Source organism: Staurois parvus, unplaced genomic scaffold (assembly GCF_062004578.1).
Source record: "Staurois parvus isolate SC_StPar_1 unplaced genomic scaffold, SC_StPar_1.0 ptg000336l, whole genome shotgun sequence".
Classification (NCBI taxonomy): domain Eukaryota; kingdom Metazoa; phylum Chordata; class Amphibia; order Anura; family Ranidae; genus Staurois; species Staurois parvus.
This window is the reverse complement of record NW_028318132.1, coordinates 2,429,196-2,446,176: the sequence shown is the minus strand read 5'-3', so window position 1 is coordinate 2,446,176 and position 16,981 is coordinate 2,429,196. Positions and strand designations below refer to the sequence as shown.

At 41.2% G+C, this 16,981-nt stretch overlaps 1 protein-coding gene across 2 annotated transcripts in view; it reads right to left on the bottom strand.

The window, feature by feature from the left end:
- Positions 1–16,981, bottom strand: part of SGSM1 (small G protein signaling modulator 1) — a 283,179-nt gene that overhangs the window by 111,252 nt on the left and 154,946 nt on the right. For both annotated transcript variants that reach the window (XM_089684112.1, XM_089684111.1), the window contains exons 4-5: positions 14,673–14,835; positions 2,537–2,689 (exon numbers count right to left, since the gene is read on the bottom strand). In XM_089684112.1, the coding sequence (XP_089540238.1) occupies positions 2,537–2,689; positions 14,673–14,835 (316 nt within the window). The remainder of the gene's footprint in view (positions 1–2,536; positions 2,690–14,672; positions 14,836–16,981) is intronic.

Here is a 16,981-nt window from a genome sequence, read left to right as displayed (position 1 = left end):
TTTAATACTTCTGACATGCACACGGATACCCAATAGATTTAGATTACAGTGGGATTTGTATGTACCTCAGTGTCCTACGTTTGTGAATGTTGTGTGTTGTGATGTGCAAATCGGTTTGCATTAATTGAGAATTTGAGAAAATCAAGCCAATCTCTTATTCTCTCTCAATCACTTTCATGCAAGTGAACGCACACACCCCTCCAACAAGCAGTAAAATATAACCCTCAAGAACGCCTACCAACTTCCTTACTTCCTTACCTATCCGATGTTCGTGATGACTTTTATACCAAAAGGCAAAAAGTCCAATCTACACCACTAAAAGGGACTACAACAGAGTCAAAACAATATATAATCAAAAAGAACAATATTAACCACTTCCCATCCGGCCCATGTACATAAACGTCCAGACAGGAGCAGTGCAGAAGCGGGTTGCCATTCATAAATGGCGCCCACATTTTCAGCCTGTGCACGCTCCCTGGGAACATGCGGCACCGATCGCTGTACGGGGCCTCTGTGTGAGGCCCCAATCATGTGATCACATGAATAGTAGTAAGCAATCATCATTGCTTACTACTAGTGAAATTTGTGAATCATGATCACAGAGATCACATGGTACAAGGCTATTCACAACAGCCTTGTGCCATGTGACAAGCTGTGACCAATCGCAGCTCTCACAGTACTTCTCAATGGCTGCAAGAATGCAGTCAGAGAGAAGGAGAAATGATAGCTTTTACAGCCTAAATGGGTGTAACAGCAATCAGTGTAAAAAAAAAAAAAAAAATCTTCACTATGGTGACACTATACTGCTAGCGTGACAGTATGTTAAAAAAACAAAACAAATATATAAAAAATAAAATAAAAATGTAAAAATACATTTAGAAAAAGTATAATTTTTGGTTATAAGCTAATTTAGGTAATTTTTTTTAACTAAAAGGATAGCTGAATACATTTTGGCCAAGATTTATGAAGAAAGATTATTTATTTGCAAAATTTTATAAGAAAAACACGTATTTTATTATTTTTCATATATTTGTGGTGTTTGGCTCCTGTGTTTGTCAGGCACTGTGGTGTGACAGACTGCATTGATGCCATTTTGGCACTCCAGCCCATAATAGGGGATTAGTAGTCAGTCTGAGGGTGGACTCTGAGGAAGCCAGATGTTGCCAGAAAAAACAGTAAGACACCTGTGACTTCCATCATCTTTTCCTTAGAAGAACTTTCTTTCGAGGGACATATCTGGACATTTGGTTTTCACTGATGTGAGACTCCCATTTACCAGGAATGGTAGTCTTGGACATTCAGTTAACAGGAATACACATCAGACTTTCGCAACCTTTTTAACATGGTGGAACCCTTGAAATATCTTTCTGGTCTCAGGGAACCCCTGCTAAAAATTCCTATATCTACAACTCATGATACATTAGTGTGATGGTCAATAGGAAGAATGCTACTTACACTTGTGATTATTGGGAACAATTACCCTCTTACAGAATGCTAAAAAGATCAGTGGTGTCACTGGAAACTTATCTGAGAGGCAGAAATTGCTCACTGTTCAAGGAACCCTTAGCAACTTTTGAGAAACCCTGGTTGAAAACCCATGCCCTACATACTGGATCAGTCTTATCCATACAGAGTGCCAATTCATTTCAGGAACTTGGATATATTAAATGTATGAATCCTCTCTCTAATGATGAGGATATATAACAAATTAACTTTAAGAAATGGATTCAGTATATTTGACACTAAGTCTTGAATGAAAGTCTGTTATGCCCCACTGTCAATTATTTCTTTAGGTATTGTATTAAACTGCATGAGGTTATCATTCTTCTGTAGTATGCGGCCATCTAATGTTGGTTTCTTGCCACTTCAACTTTTTTTACTACTGTTGGTTTGTTATCCTACTTTGTCCTCCCCTTCTGTTTAGTGCTAGTTAGCTTAGTCCTAACTAGAACCTCCCCAAGTCTTCCGTGTTCCCTCAGTCAATGTTAGATATTCAGTTGACTTAGGAAAGTCATCAACTTCTTACAATTCAAAAGACTGGAAAAATATCTTCTGTACTTCAATTAGTTGAAGTAAAATTGTGTTGGATTCCACTTTTGTGTCTTATTGAAGAGTTAAGCTGCCTGTGGGTTGCACCAAGTCAGCAGGTGACCATACTATCCAGACAGACTGGGCCGAAGGAGGTATTATCAATGCTTAAAGCGGCAATTGAAACAGAACAGGGCCTAAAAATGAACATGCTGTTTAAAAAAAGCTAATTTTATCTTTCATCAGTAGTGTTAATGATCACCAGTGTGGGTTAAAGGCATTTACAAGTAAGATCCAATACATAGGAGGTGCATGATGGTTCTATCACAACTATTGGTGCCTTTCATATTCCATACATCCACTCCATCACAACTGTATTTAGTTTGGTCAGATATGTTTTGAGAACGTCAAGCACAAGTGTCTATTGTTTATTAATCTAATAAAAAGGGTATATTTAGAAATTTGAAAAAATACAGATTTTCTCAAAATTTTCTAAATTGTCACTTACCTACAATTCTCTACTAGGTAAAGAACAATTTTATCTAAAACTTTTTCAATTAATGCTGTACGAATCCACAGATGCTTGATAGCTTGTGGGGACAGATTTGGAAGCCTCTGTGTCTTCCTCACACTCTCCTGGACACCTTGCATTTGATTCTTTCTGTGGATAAATATTAGACAGAAATATAACATAGATTAAACAGTAGACATCAGAGCAAAAGTATACGCATAGAAAGGGAGCTCAGCTGTACTGGGAATTTTTCCAAAATCTCCTCTTACAAAATCAAAGCAATAGCCCAGTAGAGGAGAATGTCAGGGGTGAGCCTAACTGTAAAGCATTATGGGAAATATGTTGCTCAGCCAAGTAGTATTTTTACATTTTTTTCTCGCTTTACTAGTCCAAAAGTAGTGGTCAAACATGGCGTGTGATGACCAACAATAAAATCATGTTGCCCTGATCAAGTCAGAGGCCAGCTGCAAATTCTGAAGCCGTTTAGGTTTGGAAAATGTTGAACTGCAGAAAGATATAAAGACACATTAATGCAACTCATATACATTAATATACAGTGAAGAAAATAATTATTTGATCCCCTGCAGATTTTGTTTGCCCACTTACAAAGAAATGAAGGGTCTATAATTTTTTATCATAGGTGCATTTTAAATGATAGAGACAGAATATCAACCAAAAATCCAGACAAAAACACGATACAAATGTTATAAATTGAGTTCAGTGAGTAAGTATTTGATCCCCTACCAACCAACAATAATTCTGGCTCCCACAGACTGGCTATGTCAGTGTTTTTCAACCAGAAGGAAGGAGTGCAGAGAGCGGGAGCTGAAGAAGAAGGTGGCTTGTATATGACAGCGCTGACCAAGCAGGAATACGTGACTCATTTGGAAGGTAAGCTCCGACCTGACTCTGCACTGCCACAGCACAGTCCTATAGCTGCAGTAATGCAGAGTCCAGGAGGGGCAGAAAGCCATCAGAGTACATTGGGGGGGTCAGGATTGTCTTTAACCCTTTCAGCCAGACTCCATACAGTGTACCCTCCCCGACTGGCCCCACCCTCCCTCTGAGCTAAGCAGCGCATTCTTACCTGTAGACGTGCTACTCCCTTCCCCCTCTCCGGGCTCCTCTGTGGGCGGCTGTCAGGTAACTCCACTCTGCAAAGTGAGTGTGTGTGTCACTCGTTGACACAGTGGCCCTGATTTACTAAGAATAGAGTCTACCAGTAGACGCTGAACGTTCAGGCAGACTCAATTCAAACAGTCTAGACCTGTCAGTCTTCTGAAAGGCGTCTAGCAAACTCATTGAAAAGCGTCTACTTGTAGACTCTTTCCTCTTAGTAAATGTGGAATCACGTCTGGCACATTTTTAGGTGCAATACCGGATATGTTCACTAGATGGCGCACAACTGCGGGCTTTGGCGTTTTTCTGTTTGCATATGAGAATACTTAGAATGTAAAAAAGAAAGTACACCTATATTTTGTTTTTTTTGCTGTTTCTCCAAAATGATCAGACAACTAATGCATTTATTAATGAATGTCATACATTCTATTTTTAAATGTTAAACATTTTCACACTTATATCTTAAATAATTTGGAATGTCTAATTCTAAGTTCCCAATATAATGATATAGCTTCCTTCTCTTTAATCATGTAACTATTCTATGTTAAGGTATTAATGCGCATGGGTTATACACATCACACATCTGGGGGTGCAGCGGTATGCTGGCAGCTATGGGTTAGTCATCCAGCTCCATCCATCCATCAGGGTGGGTGCCAAAATGGTCCTGGGGAGGAATTAGGTACAGTTTGCATGCTTTCCCTGTATGGATGTGTTTCTGCCCAAACTCCAAAAACATCCAGTTAGGTTAATTGGGCCTAGTACATGGCAGCGTTTCTGCCCTTAGATTAGAATCTCCTTGACATTTACAAATGTTAAAAAAATGGAGATCAATTTTCTGGGTTGTGTCAGTGACAGTAATATTGATCAATCAATTAAGATTTTGCCTAATGACTACAAAGTGGAAAGGGGCTGAATCTTACCTGCATCCTGTTCTTCTGACAAGTTGGAAATGCAGTTTCATGCTGTGTATATTTCATTGTAACTTTTTTTTAATCTTCTTTTAAACCTGTCTCCTTATATAACTTGACCCCCTCCCCCGCCCCACCATCACCTGTCCCATATGCAAATCTATGGATCACTGCCCCACTCTTTTTAACTATTTATTTACTGATCAAGTGAATGTGTCTCATTTTCTATCAGTTGCAGCTCAGATCTCACATTATTATACAATTGCTGATTGTGTCTCACCACTAGTCTGATTGAATTCACAATTCCTGGTCAGTCCTGTTCCCTTACTTCTAATAATCTTTAGGGCCAGTTCACACTACATGTGTTTCAGTTGCTTTTTCAGCATCACAAAGAAGGTTATATGGTTGTCAATGTCATAGTTCACATCAGTGCTTGCATTTTCAGTGCATTGCAGGTGCTGTAAACAAAGTTGACCACGCTGCATTGTTTATGCACAGAACTGTACTGGAACGCATTCAAACGCCCTTGAATGTACTAAAACACATATGTCCCTAATTAAATTGAATAAAAAGAAAGTAGAAAAAACTAACTGGAAGGGATACAAAAATGCAATGCAACGTGTCCAAAACGCATCCAAAATGTACTAGAACACACTAAACATGCATGCCAAAAGGGCATGAAAAAAAACGCATCAGGAACACATCTAGACTGTTTCTATAGTGTGAACTGGCCCTTAGGACTTGTTCACACCATTGGTGGTGCAGAAACGCATGCAAGAACACACATTTTCCAGCACAGTAAAGAAATGCAATGGCCTTTGCAGCGTGCGCAGGTACCATGATGAAAACGTAACTGCACATACACACATCTATTAAAAACAGACCCATTCACAGCCACCAAAACACATGGCACCACACTACTGTGCGGTTAGGTGCAACACACTTTGAAAATAATATGCCTGCAGTATTTTTGCATGTTCCCACATGTTAGGCAGCCCATTGAAATTAATGAGTTGAGGAAAAAAACAGGTAAAAATGCCCCATTCACACAGGTCCTCTGGCCTGTACAGCATGAATGAGTGGGTTGTTCATGTGGCTAGAGCCACCTGTTACACTATGGGGACACAGCAGCTGTATGAACACAGGCTTTAATCTGACAGGTGTGAAGGCGTGGGGAAGTGGCCCTGAATGCTGTCTTTGTTTAGGGCTGTACACCTGCATCCATATGCTTGTCAAATTATGACCTGCAACATTTCCATAGTGTAACATAGGTTGCCTGCAAACGGCGATAGCCACAAAAACAAATCACTGTTTCCCACTCTACAGGTCACAGCACCCATGTGAATGAGTCCCAAGACCTCAATTACACACACAGCTTTATTTATGAACTCAGTACAGTTTTATCATTTAGATTTCACAGGAATGTGGTTGGGATTATGTCCATTAATAATGTTTTTAGTGTATTTTTACCATAAATATAATTTGGATATTTTCTCTGGCGGTGGGGGGCTGTCAGGTATGCTGTACAGGGCCCCGTGATATCTAACAGTGGCCCTAGGTGTATGCTTGTGTCTGTGCCACCTGTATAGTTAGGAAGAACCTTTGCTATGTACCTCAATGGATCTAGGAAGTGGACATGTTTTCAACTGAAAATACAACAATTATTAGTAATGTTTCCACAGCAAATGAGGATCAGCTCCTTGGTGGAGAACAGCGATCTCGCCATGCCCAGATGTGGTCTGAAATTCCACAAAAGAACAATTCACAAAACTAAAAAATAGACTTGCAAATTACCACTAAACTCTCCTAAATACACTCCCATCCACTAACACTACCACTTCCGGGTGCGTGTAAACATCCTTCCGCAAACGTCATGACTTATTTCCGGTATGACAGCTGCTCTAGCGCCTCCTCCAACAGCCGTCCTGGCATTTATTTGTGCACCTAGCAATTTTACATGCGGCTCCATTGTGTATATGACATTCGCAAATATATGTTTGCAGTTCTATTGTGGATTTGGCATTGGTGAATGTATGCTTGCAGCTATACTGTGTATATGACATTGGCAAATATATATTTGCCAGTAAAGGCCCAAAGTCAACATAAATTGTTTTAATAAAGGACTTGTCAAAGACCGTGTACTGTTTTTTTTTTTTTACACTACACTTTTGCTTTTTTTGTGAATTAGTAGCGGTACCATGTACCGCAGACCCATTAATGTGGGGGGGGCGGGATCTGGGGGCCTTGTTAAAGGGGGCTTCCAGATTCTGATAAGCCTCCCGCCCGCAGACCCCCACAACCACCGGCCAGGGTTGTGGGGAAGAGGCCCTTGTCCCCATCAACATGGGGACAAGGTGCTTTGGGGGGGGGAGCCCCCCTGCAACAAAGCACCCCCCCATGTTGAGGGCATGTGGCCTGGTATGGTTCAGGAGGGGGGGGGGGCGCTCGCTCGTCCCCCCCCCTTTCCTGACCTGCCGGGCTGCATGCTCGGATAAGGGTCTGGTATGGATTTTAGGGGGAACCCCACGCTGTTTTTTCTTTAATTTCGGAGTGGAGTTCCCCCTTATTATCCATACCAGACCCGAAGGGCTTGGTATGGATGGGAGGGGGTACCCCATGCAGTTTTTTTTATTGCAGACCTTTATTTTTACATTCATCTGTTTTTTTCACACAGTAGACGCGATCTTTTGCTGGCTGTCAGTAGACTCCACACAGAGATTTACTACTGAACAGCATCTAAAAAGAAATCGCCCACGGAAGTCTAAGATGTGTTCTGCACATGCGCATTTCTATCAGCCATAGACGAAGTAAAAGCGTCTAGTTTTTTAATGTGACGACTAGCTTTAAAAAAACTATTTTTTACACATTTAAAAATTATTTTGAAATGTCAGATATTGTTTAACGTGAAGTCCTGATATTTGGCAAAGCAAATTTCAATGGAAACATGTCTCTGCAGTGATTTTTCATGGTGTTAGACGTGCTTCTTAGCACGTCTGCTTTTTGGGTCTGCTTTCTGGACTGTGTCTAGTTAGTAAATTCGATTTGGCGTCTACCTGTAGACGCTTCCCTTAGTAAATGTCTTTGCCGTCTAAAAGTAGACGGTCGCTATGAAAAAGTAGACGCTAGCCCACGGAAATGCGCCTAGGCTCAATAGTAAATTTGGGTCAGTGTGTCCTTAACTGAGCCAGATAGACCCCCCACCTCTGACAACTTTCCTTTCCTTCAGCTGCTGCAGAACTTCTTAGAGTGGGTGAGGCTGCTGGGTGCTGTAGTGCGGGCCAGTGATTGTGATCTCTACCCTCGGCAATAACTCCCCTCTCCACCCTCAATTAGCCCCCTTTCTGCCTTCCACCACTCCACCCTCAACAATACCCCCCCACCTCTCCACCCTCAACAAATACCCCTCCCACCACTCAACAATACCCCTCCCACCATTCCACCCTCAACAATACCCCTCCCACCACTCCACCCTCAAAAATACCCCTCCCACCACTCCACCCTCAACAATACCCCGCCCACCTCTCCACCCTCAACAAATGCCCCCCCACCTCTCCACCCTCAACAAATACCCCTCTTACCTCTCCACCCTCAACAATACCCCCCACCTCTCCACCCTCAATACCCACCACCACTCCACCCTCAACAATACCCCCTCACCCTCAACAATACCCCTCACCTCTCTACCCTCAACAATACCCCCCACCCCTCCACAATACCCTCCATCACTCCACCTTCAACAATACCCCCCACCTCTCCACCCTCAACAATACCCTCTCCCACCTCCCCACATTGTACTCTGCCCTGGTGATCTCCCCACTGTACTGTGCCTTCTATCCTTTGAACATGACCAATTTTTTACTTTCAGCAGGGCTGACTGTTACAAAGCAAGGGACGACACTGCAGCTGCAGGACTTGGCTGAAACCTACCTACAGGAAACAGTACTTCCAAACCAGGAGTGCACACAGTTGATGGAACAGCAAGATCTTTTGTAAGTACTATGCTACACGGTGGGGGGGGATTGCTCAAAGATTGAGGTTGATTTAATAAAACTGGAGAGTGCAAAATCTGATATATGGTAGCCAATCAACTTCTACTTTCAGCTTGTTCAATTAGGTTTTGACAAAAACCCAGTAAGCTGATTGGTTTCTGTGCAGAGCTGCACCAAATTATGCTTTCTCCAGTTTCAGTAAATCAACTCCTTTGTTTTCTATGTGCCCTGTTCACACCATAACACTGCTGTCTTGTGATTTTTCCTGCTTTTTTTAATCAGAAATCACAATTTTCTTAGGTGACCGGATGTTCAATGGCGGCCATCTTGGTTGAGGTCCGAGGAAGGAGCTGTATGTTTGGCAATGATACACATTACTACATTGTAAGTGCTTTTTAAATTGAATAAATCTGTTTATCTGTTCTACTACACTATGGTCTGCCTATCTGGTTTGATTGTATATGACAACGTGGGAGCGGAATATTGACAGTAGAGGAGATCTTTTGAAGCGTAGCAGTTACTATAAGATTCCAGGCTTCATACTTTAGAAAATCTGATAAGGTGCATGAACCGTGAGGTGGTGGGTCACCTAAGAAAATACTGATTGGCGGTCACAAAGTTTGAATAAGTGTGAGCACATTGGCACTATTGTTGTTCTCTATATTGAAAATACTACACTATATGATATTTATTTTGTTGGAGAGTAATTTACCACTAAAGATGAATGACAAAGGAGTCATTCACAAGATTCATCCCCCTTACAAAGCAAAGATTTTTTGATTGGAGGGTAAGAGTAGGAATTACTGATTGAGAGTGATGGCACATGGTGGAGATTTGGCACTACTATAGCACTTTTATTTGAGTGTAATATATATTTGATCTATTGCATTTTAAAAGTTAATGCACTGTGTACGGTTTGTATATTTTTTTTTACATGAAGAGCTAATACTTTAGGAACAGAGGAAGAGGAACACATCATCTTGGTTATATATGAATAGGACATTGAAAATATTTACGGTGAGAACCTTGGAAGAATAAAGGACTTATAGTATGAATTTCTACAGAATGTGTTGAAAGCAAGCTATTTGGTGGCAGAAATGATTGCCCAGAAAAGAAAAAGTCACACAGTTGATGAGAATATAATAATGGCAGGATGTAAAATTATTGTAAATCACATGCTAGGAGCAGCTGCAGTAAAAGAAATTGAAAAGGTTCCACTCTCAGACAGTACAATAAGTCAGCGTATTGATGACATGTCACATGATGTGAAAGAAGTCTTGTATGATATCCTGTAAAAAAATCTGCTTCGCTATCTAGGTTGATGAGTCCACTGATATCACCAGAGCGTACCATCTTGTAGCATCTGTATGTTTTGAAAATAGTGGTGAAATGCAAGAAAACTTTTTATGCTGCAAAGAGCTGCCTGAAACAACCAGGGGTCAATATATATTTAATGTTTTCTCTGCCTATCTGGAATCACAAGGCCTGTTTTGTAATGGTTGTGTTGGAATCTGTACTGATGGTGCCCCATCAATGGTTTGCTCCATGAAAGTCTTTTCCTCACATTAGGGTAAAAAAAGAAAACCCTAATGTTGTCACAACACACTGCTTTATTCATAGAGAAGTGCTCATGTCCAAAACTCTTGGCGCAGAACTGAAAAGTGTTCTGGATGATGCAAAAAAAATGGTGAACTTTATTAAACAAAGACCAGTTCACTCAAGAATGTTTCAAAAACTTTGTGAAAGCATGAAGAAGGACCACTTAACTCTCTACATACAGAAATCAGGTGGCAGAGGACGAGCTCTCCACAGAGTGTTTGAGCTGAAAGAAGAACTAAAAGAACACTTCCAAGAAATTAGGTCAGATTTTGCTGAGTGCTTTGAAGATGAAGAATGGCTGCAGAAACTAGCATACTTAGCTGACATTTTTAATCATGTAAACCTGCTGAACAAGTCTCTGCAAGGTTGTGGAGAAAATATCCAGACTTCAAGTGACAAGATACTTGTTGTCAAACGAAATCTGGAGATGTTTCCTATGTTCCTTGGCCTCGGAAGTGAGGAAGGATACCAGCAAGCTTCAAGTCTAATTGAAAGCCACTTAGATGTACTGCAGAGCAAAATTGAATATTATTTTCCTTCTCTCTCAACACAAATGTATGATTGGGTGAGGAGCCCTTTCTCTGAGTCTTCCGTTCAGTTAGAAAACCTGAGTTTAAAAGAACAGGAAGAAATTTGTGATCTGCAGTCTGATCGTACCTTCAGGATGAGGGCTGATGATGTATCCTTGGACAAATTCTGGATTTAAGTCAAAGAAGAGTATCCTGTCATTTACAGAAAGGCTTTAAATGTTTTGCTGCAATTTTCTACTTCCTACATGTGTGAGCAAGCTTTTTCCTGTTTAACAAACTTCAAGAGCAACAGAATCGTTTAATTTCAATTGAAGATGAAATTCGTGTGTGCTTATCTCAAGTTCAACCCAGAATTGAGCATCTGTGCAGAAAAAAACAACCCAAGTTTTACATTAAGAAGTTGTTTTTTTTAATATTTAATCTATTATTTGATACAGTTCTTTAACTGCTGTTATATCTACAGCTCGCTTATCAGATCCAATGTTCCATGTTCTGTAGATGTGACATTTTTATTTCAGGGGTTTCCCGAAATCTCAATCCTGTTGCCAAGGGTTCCCCGAAGGCAAAAAAGGTTGTGAAACAACCGGGCTATGTGCTTATGTGGTACACAGATTAGTCCTGTCAATTTAAGAAGGTGCCCCTAACGGTAATTCATTATGTGTATAAAAGACGCCTGTCCACAGAATCTCTTTCTTCCATTCAAACCTCACCATCATGGGCAAGACCATAGAGCTGTCAAAGGACGTCAGGTACAAGATTATAGACCTGCACAAGGCTGGAATAGGCTACAAGGCCATCAGCAAGAAGCTTGGTGAGAAGGACACAACTGTTGGAGCGATTATTCGCAAATGGAAGAAATACAAAATAACCATCAATCGCCCTTGGCCTGGAGCTCTATGCAAGATTTTGCCTCATGGGGTAAGTATGATCATGAGAAAAGTGAGGGATCAGCCCAGAACTACAAGGGAGGAGCTTGTGAATGATCTCAAGGCAGTTGGGACCACAGTCACCAAATAAACCATTGGTAACACAATACACTGCCATGGTTTGAAATCTTGCAGCACCCACAAGGTCCCCCTCCTCAAAAAGGCACATGTGCAGGCCCTTCTGAAGTTTGCTAATGAACATCTAAATGATTCAGAGAAAGATTGTGAGAAAGTACTGTGGTCAAATGAGAGCAAAATTGAGCTCTTTGGCATTAACTCAACTCGCCGTCTTTGGAGGAAGAAAAATGCTGACTATGACCCTAAGAACACCATCCCTACAGTTAAGAACAAAGGTGGAAACATTATGCTTTGGGGCTGTTTCTCGGCTAAAGGTACAGGTTGACTGCCGCATTGAAGGGTCAATGGACGGGCCATGTATTAAAAAATCTTGCATGAGAGCCTTCTTCCCTCAGCCAAAACACTGAAGATGGGTCATGGATGGGTCTTCCAGCAGGACAATGACTCAAAACATACCGCCAAGGCAACAAAGGAGTGGTTTAAGAAGAAGCACATTAAGATCAAGGAGTGGCCCAGCCAGTCTCCAGACCTTAATTCTATAGAAAATTTATGGAGGGAGCTGAAACTTTGAGTTGCTAAGCAAGCAACAGCCAATAAACCTTAAGGATTTAGAGAAGATCTGTAAAGAAGAGTGGACCAAAATCCCTCCTGAGATGTGTGCAAACCTGGTAACCAATTACAAGAAATGTCTTACCTCTGTGCTTGCCAACAAGGGTTTTTCCACCAAGTACTAAGTCATGTTTTGCTTGGGGATTGAATAAATATTTTACTAACTAAACTGCAGCTCAATTTATAACATTTGTATCATGTGTTTTTTTCTGGATGTTTGATATTCTGTCTGTACCATTTAAAATACAGCTATCAGGGATGTTGAATTCCTATTGCCCGACACATGTAGTTCCGGGCGCTGGGCAGGTCGGTTTTTTTTCTACCTTCAGCCCTGCTGAGGGCAAGCAGTGGGTTCATCTGTCAGCTGGAATCAATCAGCGGCAGCGCTGTCGCCGATTGCTATCACACAGTGCTAGCCTCTCCGCCCCCTCGTGTGAACCTCCCCCCGCCCACTATCTCTTGGGCTACATTTGCCCATCTGCAGGCCCAGCCCACCACCGTCAGCAAGAGTGGAGGGAGGAGAGTGGACACGTCCACTCCCCTCCTTGTCCTGACCCGGAAGTGAAGTTATGTCACTTTCGGGTCCCCATTGAGAGATTCACTAAATATAATGTGGTGTGATGTGTACTGCTTTACATTCAGTGTAGTACAGGGGAGACATGCAGGGTCTTTTAGACCTTGGATGTCTCAATAAATAGAACCTGTCCCCTATGTGATGAAAAAACATTAAATGTAAAAAAAAAATAAATAAAAAAAAACAAAAATATATATATATATATATATTTTAAATTGTAAAAAATGAAAGTTACACCTAAGCACATAACATCCCCCCCACCCCCAAATATACACACGTACAAACATAAAAGCACACGCTGGGGCGCCTACACATGTGAACGTCGATTGCAATACACATGTTGCATATCGCCACGCACGCCAGGGAGAGAGCAATAATTCTAGCACCAGACCTCCTCTGTAACACTACACTGATGACCTATAAGGGGCTTTAAAAGCATCGCCTATGGAAAATTTAGGGTACTGAAATTCGTCGCCATTTCACAAATTTAAGGTTTGACATGTTGGATATCTATTTACTCGATGCCACCTCATCTTTTATATTTTTCAAAAAAATAGGGTAATTTATTGGTTTTTTGTGCCCTAAAATTAACTTATTTTTACTGAAATTTTAAAGTAATATCATGTGACATAAAAAATTGGAACTATCACTTTTATTCTCTAGGGTCTCTGATTTCAGAAAATATATAATGTTAGGGGGTTTTATGTAATCGTCAGGCCTAAAATAATTTTTTTAATCTTGTACAAAAAATGCAAAAAGGGCTCTGGCAGCGAAAGCATTAAAGGATGAGCCAGACACTCCCCTTTCCTGAGGAGCAGCCAATTGGTGCTCACTATACTGCAAGGCATCTCCTCCCTGCTAGTCCCTGGATGTGGTGCTGGAGACAGGCAGGGGAAGGGGGGGGGGGGGGTTTGAGGAGATAAACAGTGCAATGTTAAAAATGTTACACATTTAAGTCACCATAAAACCCCTTTTATTTTTAAAACAGTCCTAAAGTCACCTCTGATTTAATCCAGACAAGTAGATTGTCATGAGGGACAAGTAGATTGGTGCACCAATTTAGTCCCTGGACAAGTAGTTTTTTCAAAAATTTGCAGGGGATCAAATACTGTAATTATTTTCCACACTGTATCAACAACTTTGACTTGGCTTTCATTTCCTGTACAGTAGAGCTCTCAGAGGAAGTGCCAGCTCCAGGGAGGCTGAAAAAATGTATTTCCATTTTAACTGTAGTAGAGAAAAATTAGGAAATAGCAAACTTCTAGTAGATCAAACAACTGAGACTTTATGTTCATTACATACATATATATTTACAGTATATATATAAATAATACAGTTTACTATGCTTCAGTTATGAAGGAACAAAGTCAGTGATTAGTACCGATCACAGACTGTTCATTCAGAAAAGGAAGAAGCTGGTAAATAACATGTTTACCGGTCCCTTTCCTTTTTTTTCCCAGCGCATTACAAATTACTCTTTTAAACACAGCAACATATGGCAAATAACCAGCACAGCAGAATACAGCACGGTAGAAAGAGTCCAGGACAAGCAGTCCATTTGGAAGCCCAGTGTGGCAGCTTTTCAATGGAATGCAGGCTACTCACAACTCTCTCCTCCTCCCTGTCTCTCCGAGCTTACCTGTTTAATAGGCAGGGCTGTAGGAGAAATATATGTACACCCAAATGAACCCCCCTCTTAGCCTGGACCCAGGGTGACTCTCCACTATTTATGTGTGTTTTTGTAATAATGATCTTTGCATTGACGTTCATTTTTAGTAGTAGTAAAAGTAACAAGACTTACTTGCTTTCAAGTAGCTGTTCCAACTCTTGCACCTTTCTGCACAGATCTTCAGCAAGTGGAAAGGTCTTCGCCACTTTCATAAATAAAGCTGCAATTTTATTGCTGCGCAAGAAGCCAGCAGCCCTACGCTTCAATCCATGCAGTACACATGCTTCAACCGCAGCTGCAAGAATGCAAGAGCATATCTAAGTTTCATGCAATAAATTCCAAGGTATATAATTATATACACATACCTTAACTACTGTGAGAAAGCAAGGGTATGTCTTTCAGTATTATGCAGTATATTCAATTTTGAGAAGCAGAATAAAATATGTTTTGTAACCCAGTTACTATGCAATTTCCATACACGTGTGTTTACCATTACTGTGTATGCTTTGAAACATTTTGTATTCTTTGTATCTACAGCTTCATTTTATATTAAACAAAGCAAATGAGCAATTAAATAGAATTCTGCTTATGTTTAAACACATATGACCATATGCGAAGTTCCTTTTATAAACACACAGTCGTGTTTTTTAAATGTATTGCTATACCTTAAGCAGATGCTGACACCCACACCATAGGAGAAAAGTAATGCGATGAATCAGAGCAAATTGCTTTGTTATGATTCATTCATAAATCTTTATTACTGTTTGTGAAACAGAGCAAGGGAAAGACGCAGTGTTTGGTTAAATGAAAGCTGAAAAAGTAAGACTCATTCAGAAGCTTTTCATCACAGAAGCAATCAAGCATTAAAGTGAAACTAAACCTAAAGTCAAAAAAAATATAAGGTTCCCCATCATAGTTGTAAGTAATTGCAAATGTTCCATCAAACGGCATAGGCCAGGGTACATTAGACAGGTGTACAGGAGCAGGGGGAAGCATTTACTGGAACTGATTCCTTGTATTTTCCTACTACTGCAGCTAAAAGCCAGCTTCTGCTCCATCCTGTCCAGATTATCCTTCCTTCTGCTGCCCAGGCCCCCCTGACGACTCCCTTGGACCCCCCCCCCCCCCCCCCAACAGTGCTACTGGCTTCCTTTACTCTCCTGCCAGCTGCTGAGGAGGATTGTTTCAGGATGGAAGGCGGGGGAAGGGGCCGGTTAACTTCCTTTTCTGAATAAACACAGTGAATGATCGGTACCAATCACTCATTGTGTTCATTCATAACTGAAGCATAAACTGTGTTTATTATGCCTCTAGTTTGTGAATAAATAGAGAGACTGTTCAGAGCTTTTCCTATTCATTTGTTCTGTACAGCAGAGGCTGCAGAGATGGAGCTTGAGGGCAGTATCCTCAAACTCCTTTCTCTGTCTCAAAGGTCTGTTTAGACTCCTGATATTCCACCCAAAGCCTAATAAAAAATGGTAAAAAAAAATTTTTTTTAGAAAAAAAAATGAATAAACTAATGACACTATCCACTGCCCCACGAGCCAACACTGTCTACACAGAGTGCACTGCCCTACTGACACTGTCAACTGCTCTACTGACTCCCTCAGTTTCTCTCCCTCACTCATCTAATATGACCCCATTGCTGATGGAGCACTACCCTTGTGAGGGCTGCTGTATTGTGGGTATCCCTAAGCTTCCCTCTGCACAGCCAGGCAAAAGGTATTTCTCACTCAGACTTGTATCCAAAGACAGTGAACTTGGTTTTGTTGTTTTATTAGAGTATTTCAACTTAAACAGGGCAATAGGGATTATGGGATGCCCAATTTGGCTTGAAACAATGGAAGGGGAGCACTTACCTATGTACAGATCAGATTCTGGTCTGTTCTTTTTCCTGAAAGCCGTCAGTTGTTGTGGATCAGTAGCAGTTGCCCCTTACGGGGAACAACTTGCAGCCCCTCAATAAAAAAAAAAAAATCACTTCACGTAGCTATATAGCTTCTCTCCCCCTACGGAGCTGCTCCCAGCTCCACAGCCTTCAGGCACTACCAGTCCTCCTGGCATTTCGGAAGAGCTCTCAGATCAAAGATAAAGGATTTAGCTCAATGCTGTCCTCAATGCTGGAATGCTGCTACAGATGGAGTTTCAGCATTTAAAATGCTCTTGCTTATGAAGGGCCAAGGAGTTTACATTTCAGAGCTCTAGGATGTCTGAAAAGCCAGGTGTTTATGGCAAGAAATAATATCAGATTGGGGAGCATGTGCGGCTTCCCGGATGACAGCTGCATGTAGTAGTAGCTCCATTCCTGACACAGATTCTGCCAGCTCTCTGGGGCCTGTCTGCCACTTGGTTTTTACTTCGATCAGCCTAACACCTCCAGAAACACTTGGTACATGCCGTCAACTAAAAAGAAAGGTAAGGGGACCGCTCAAAAGTCCCTT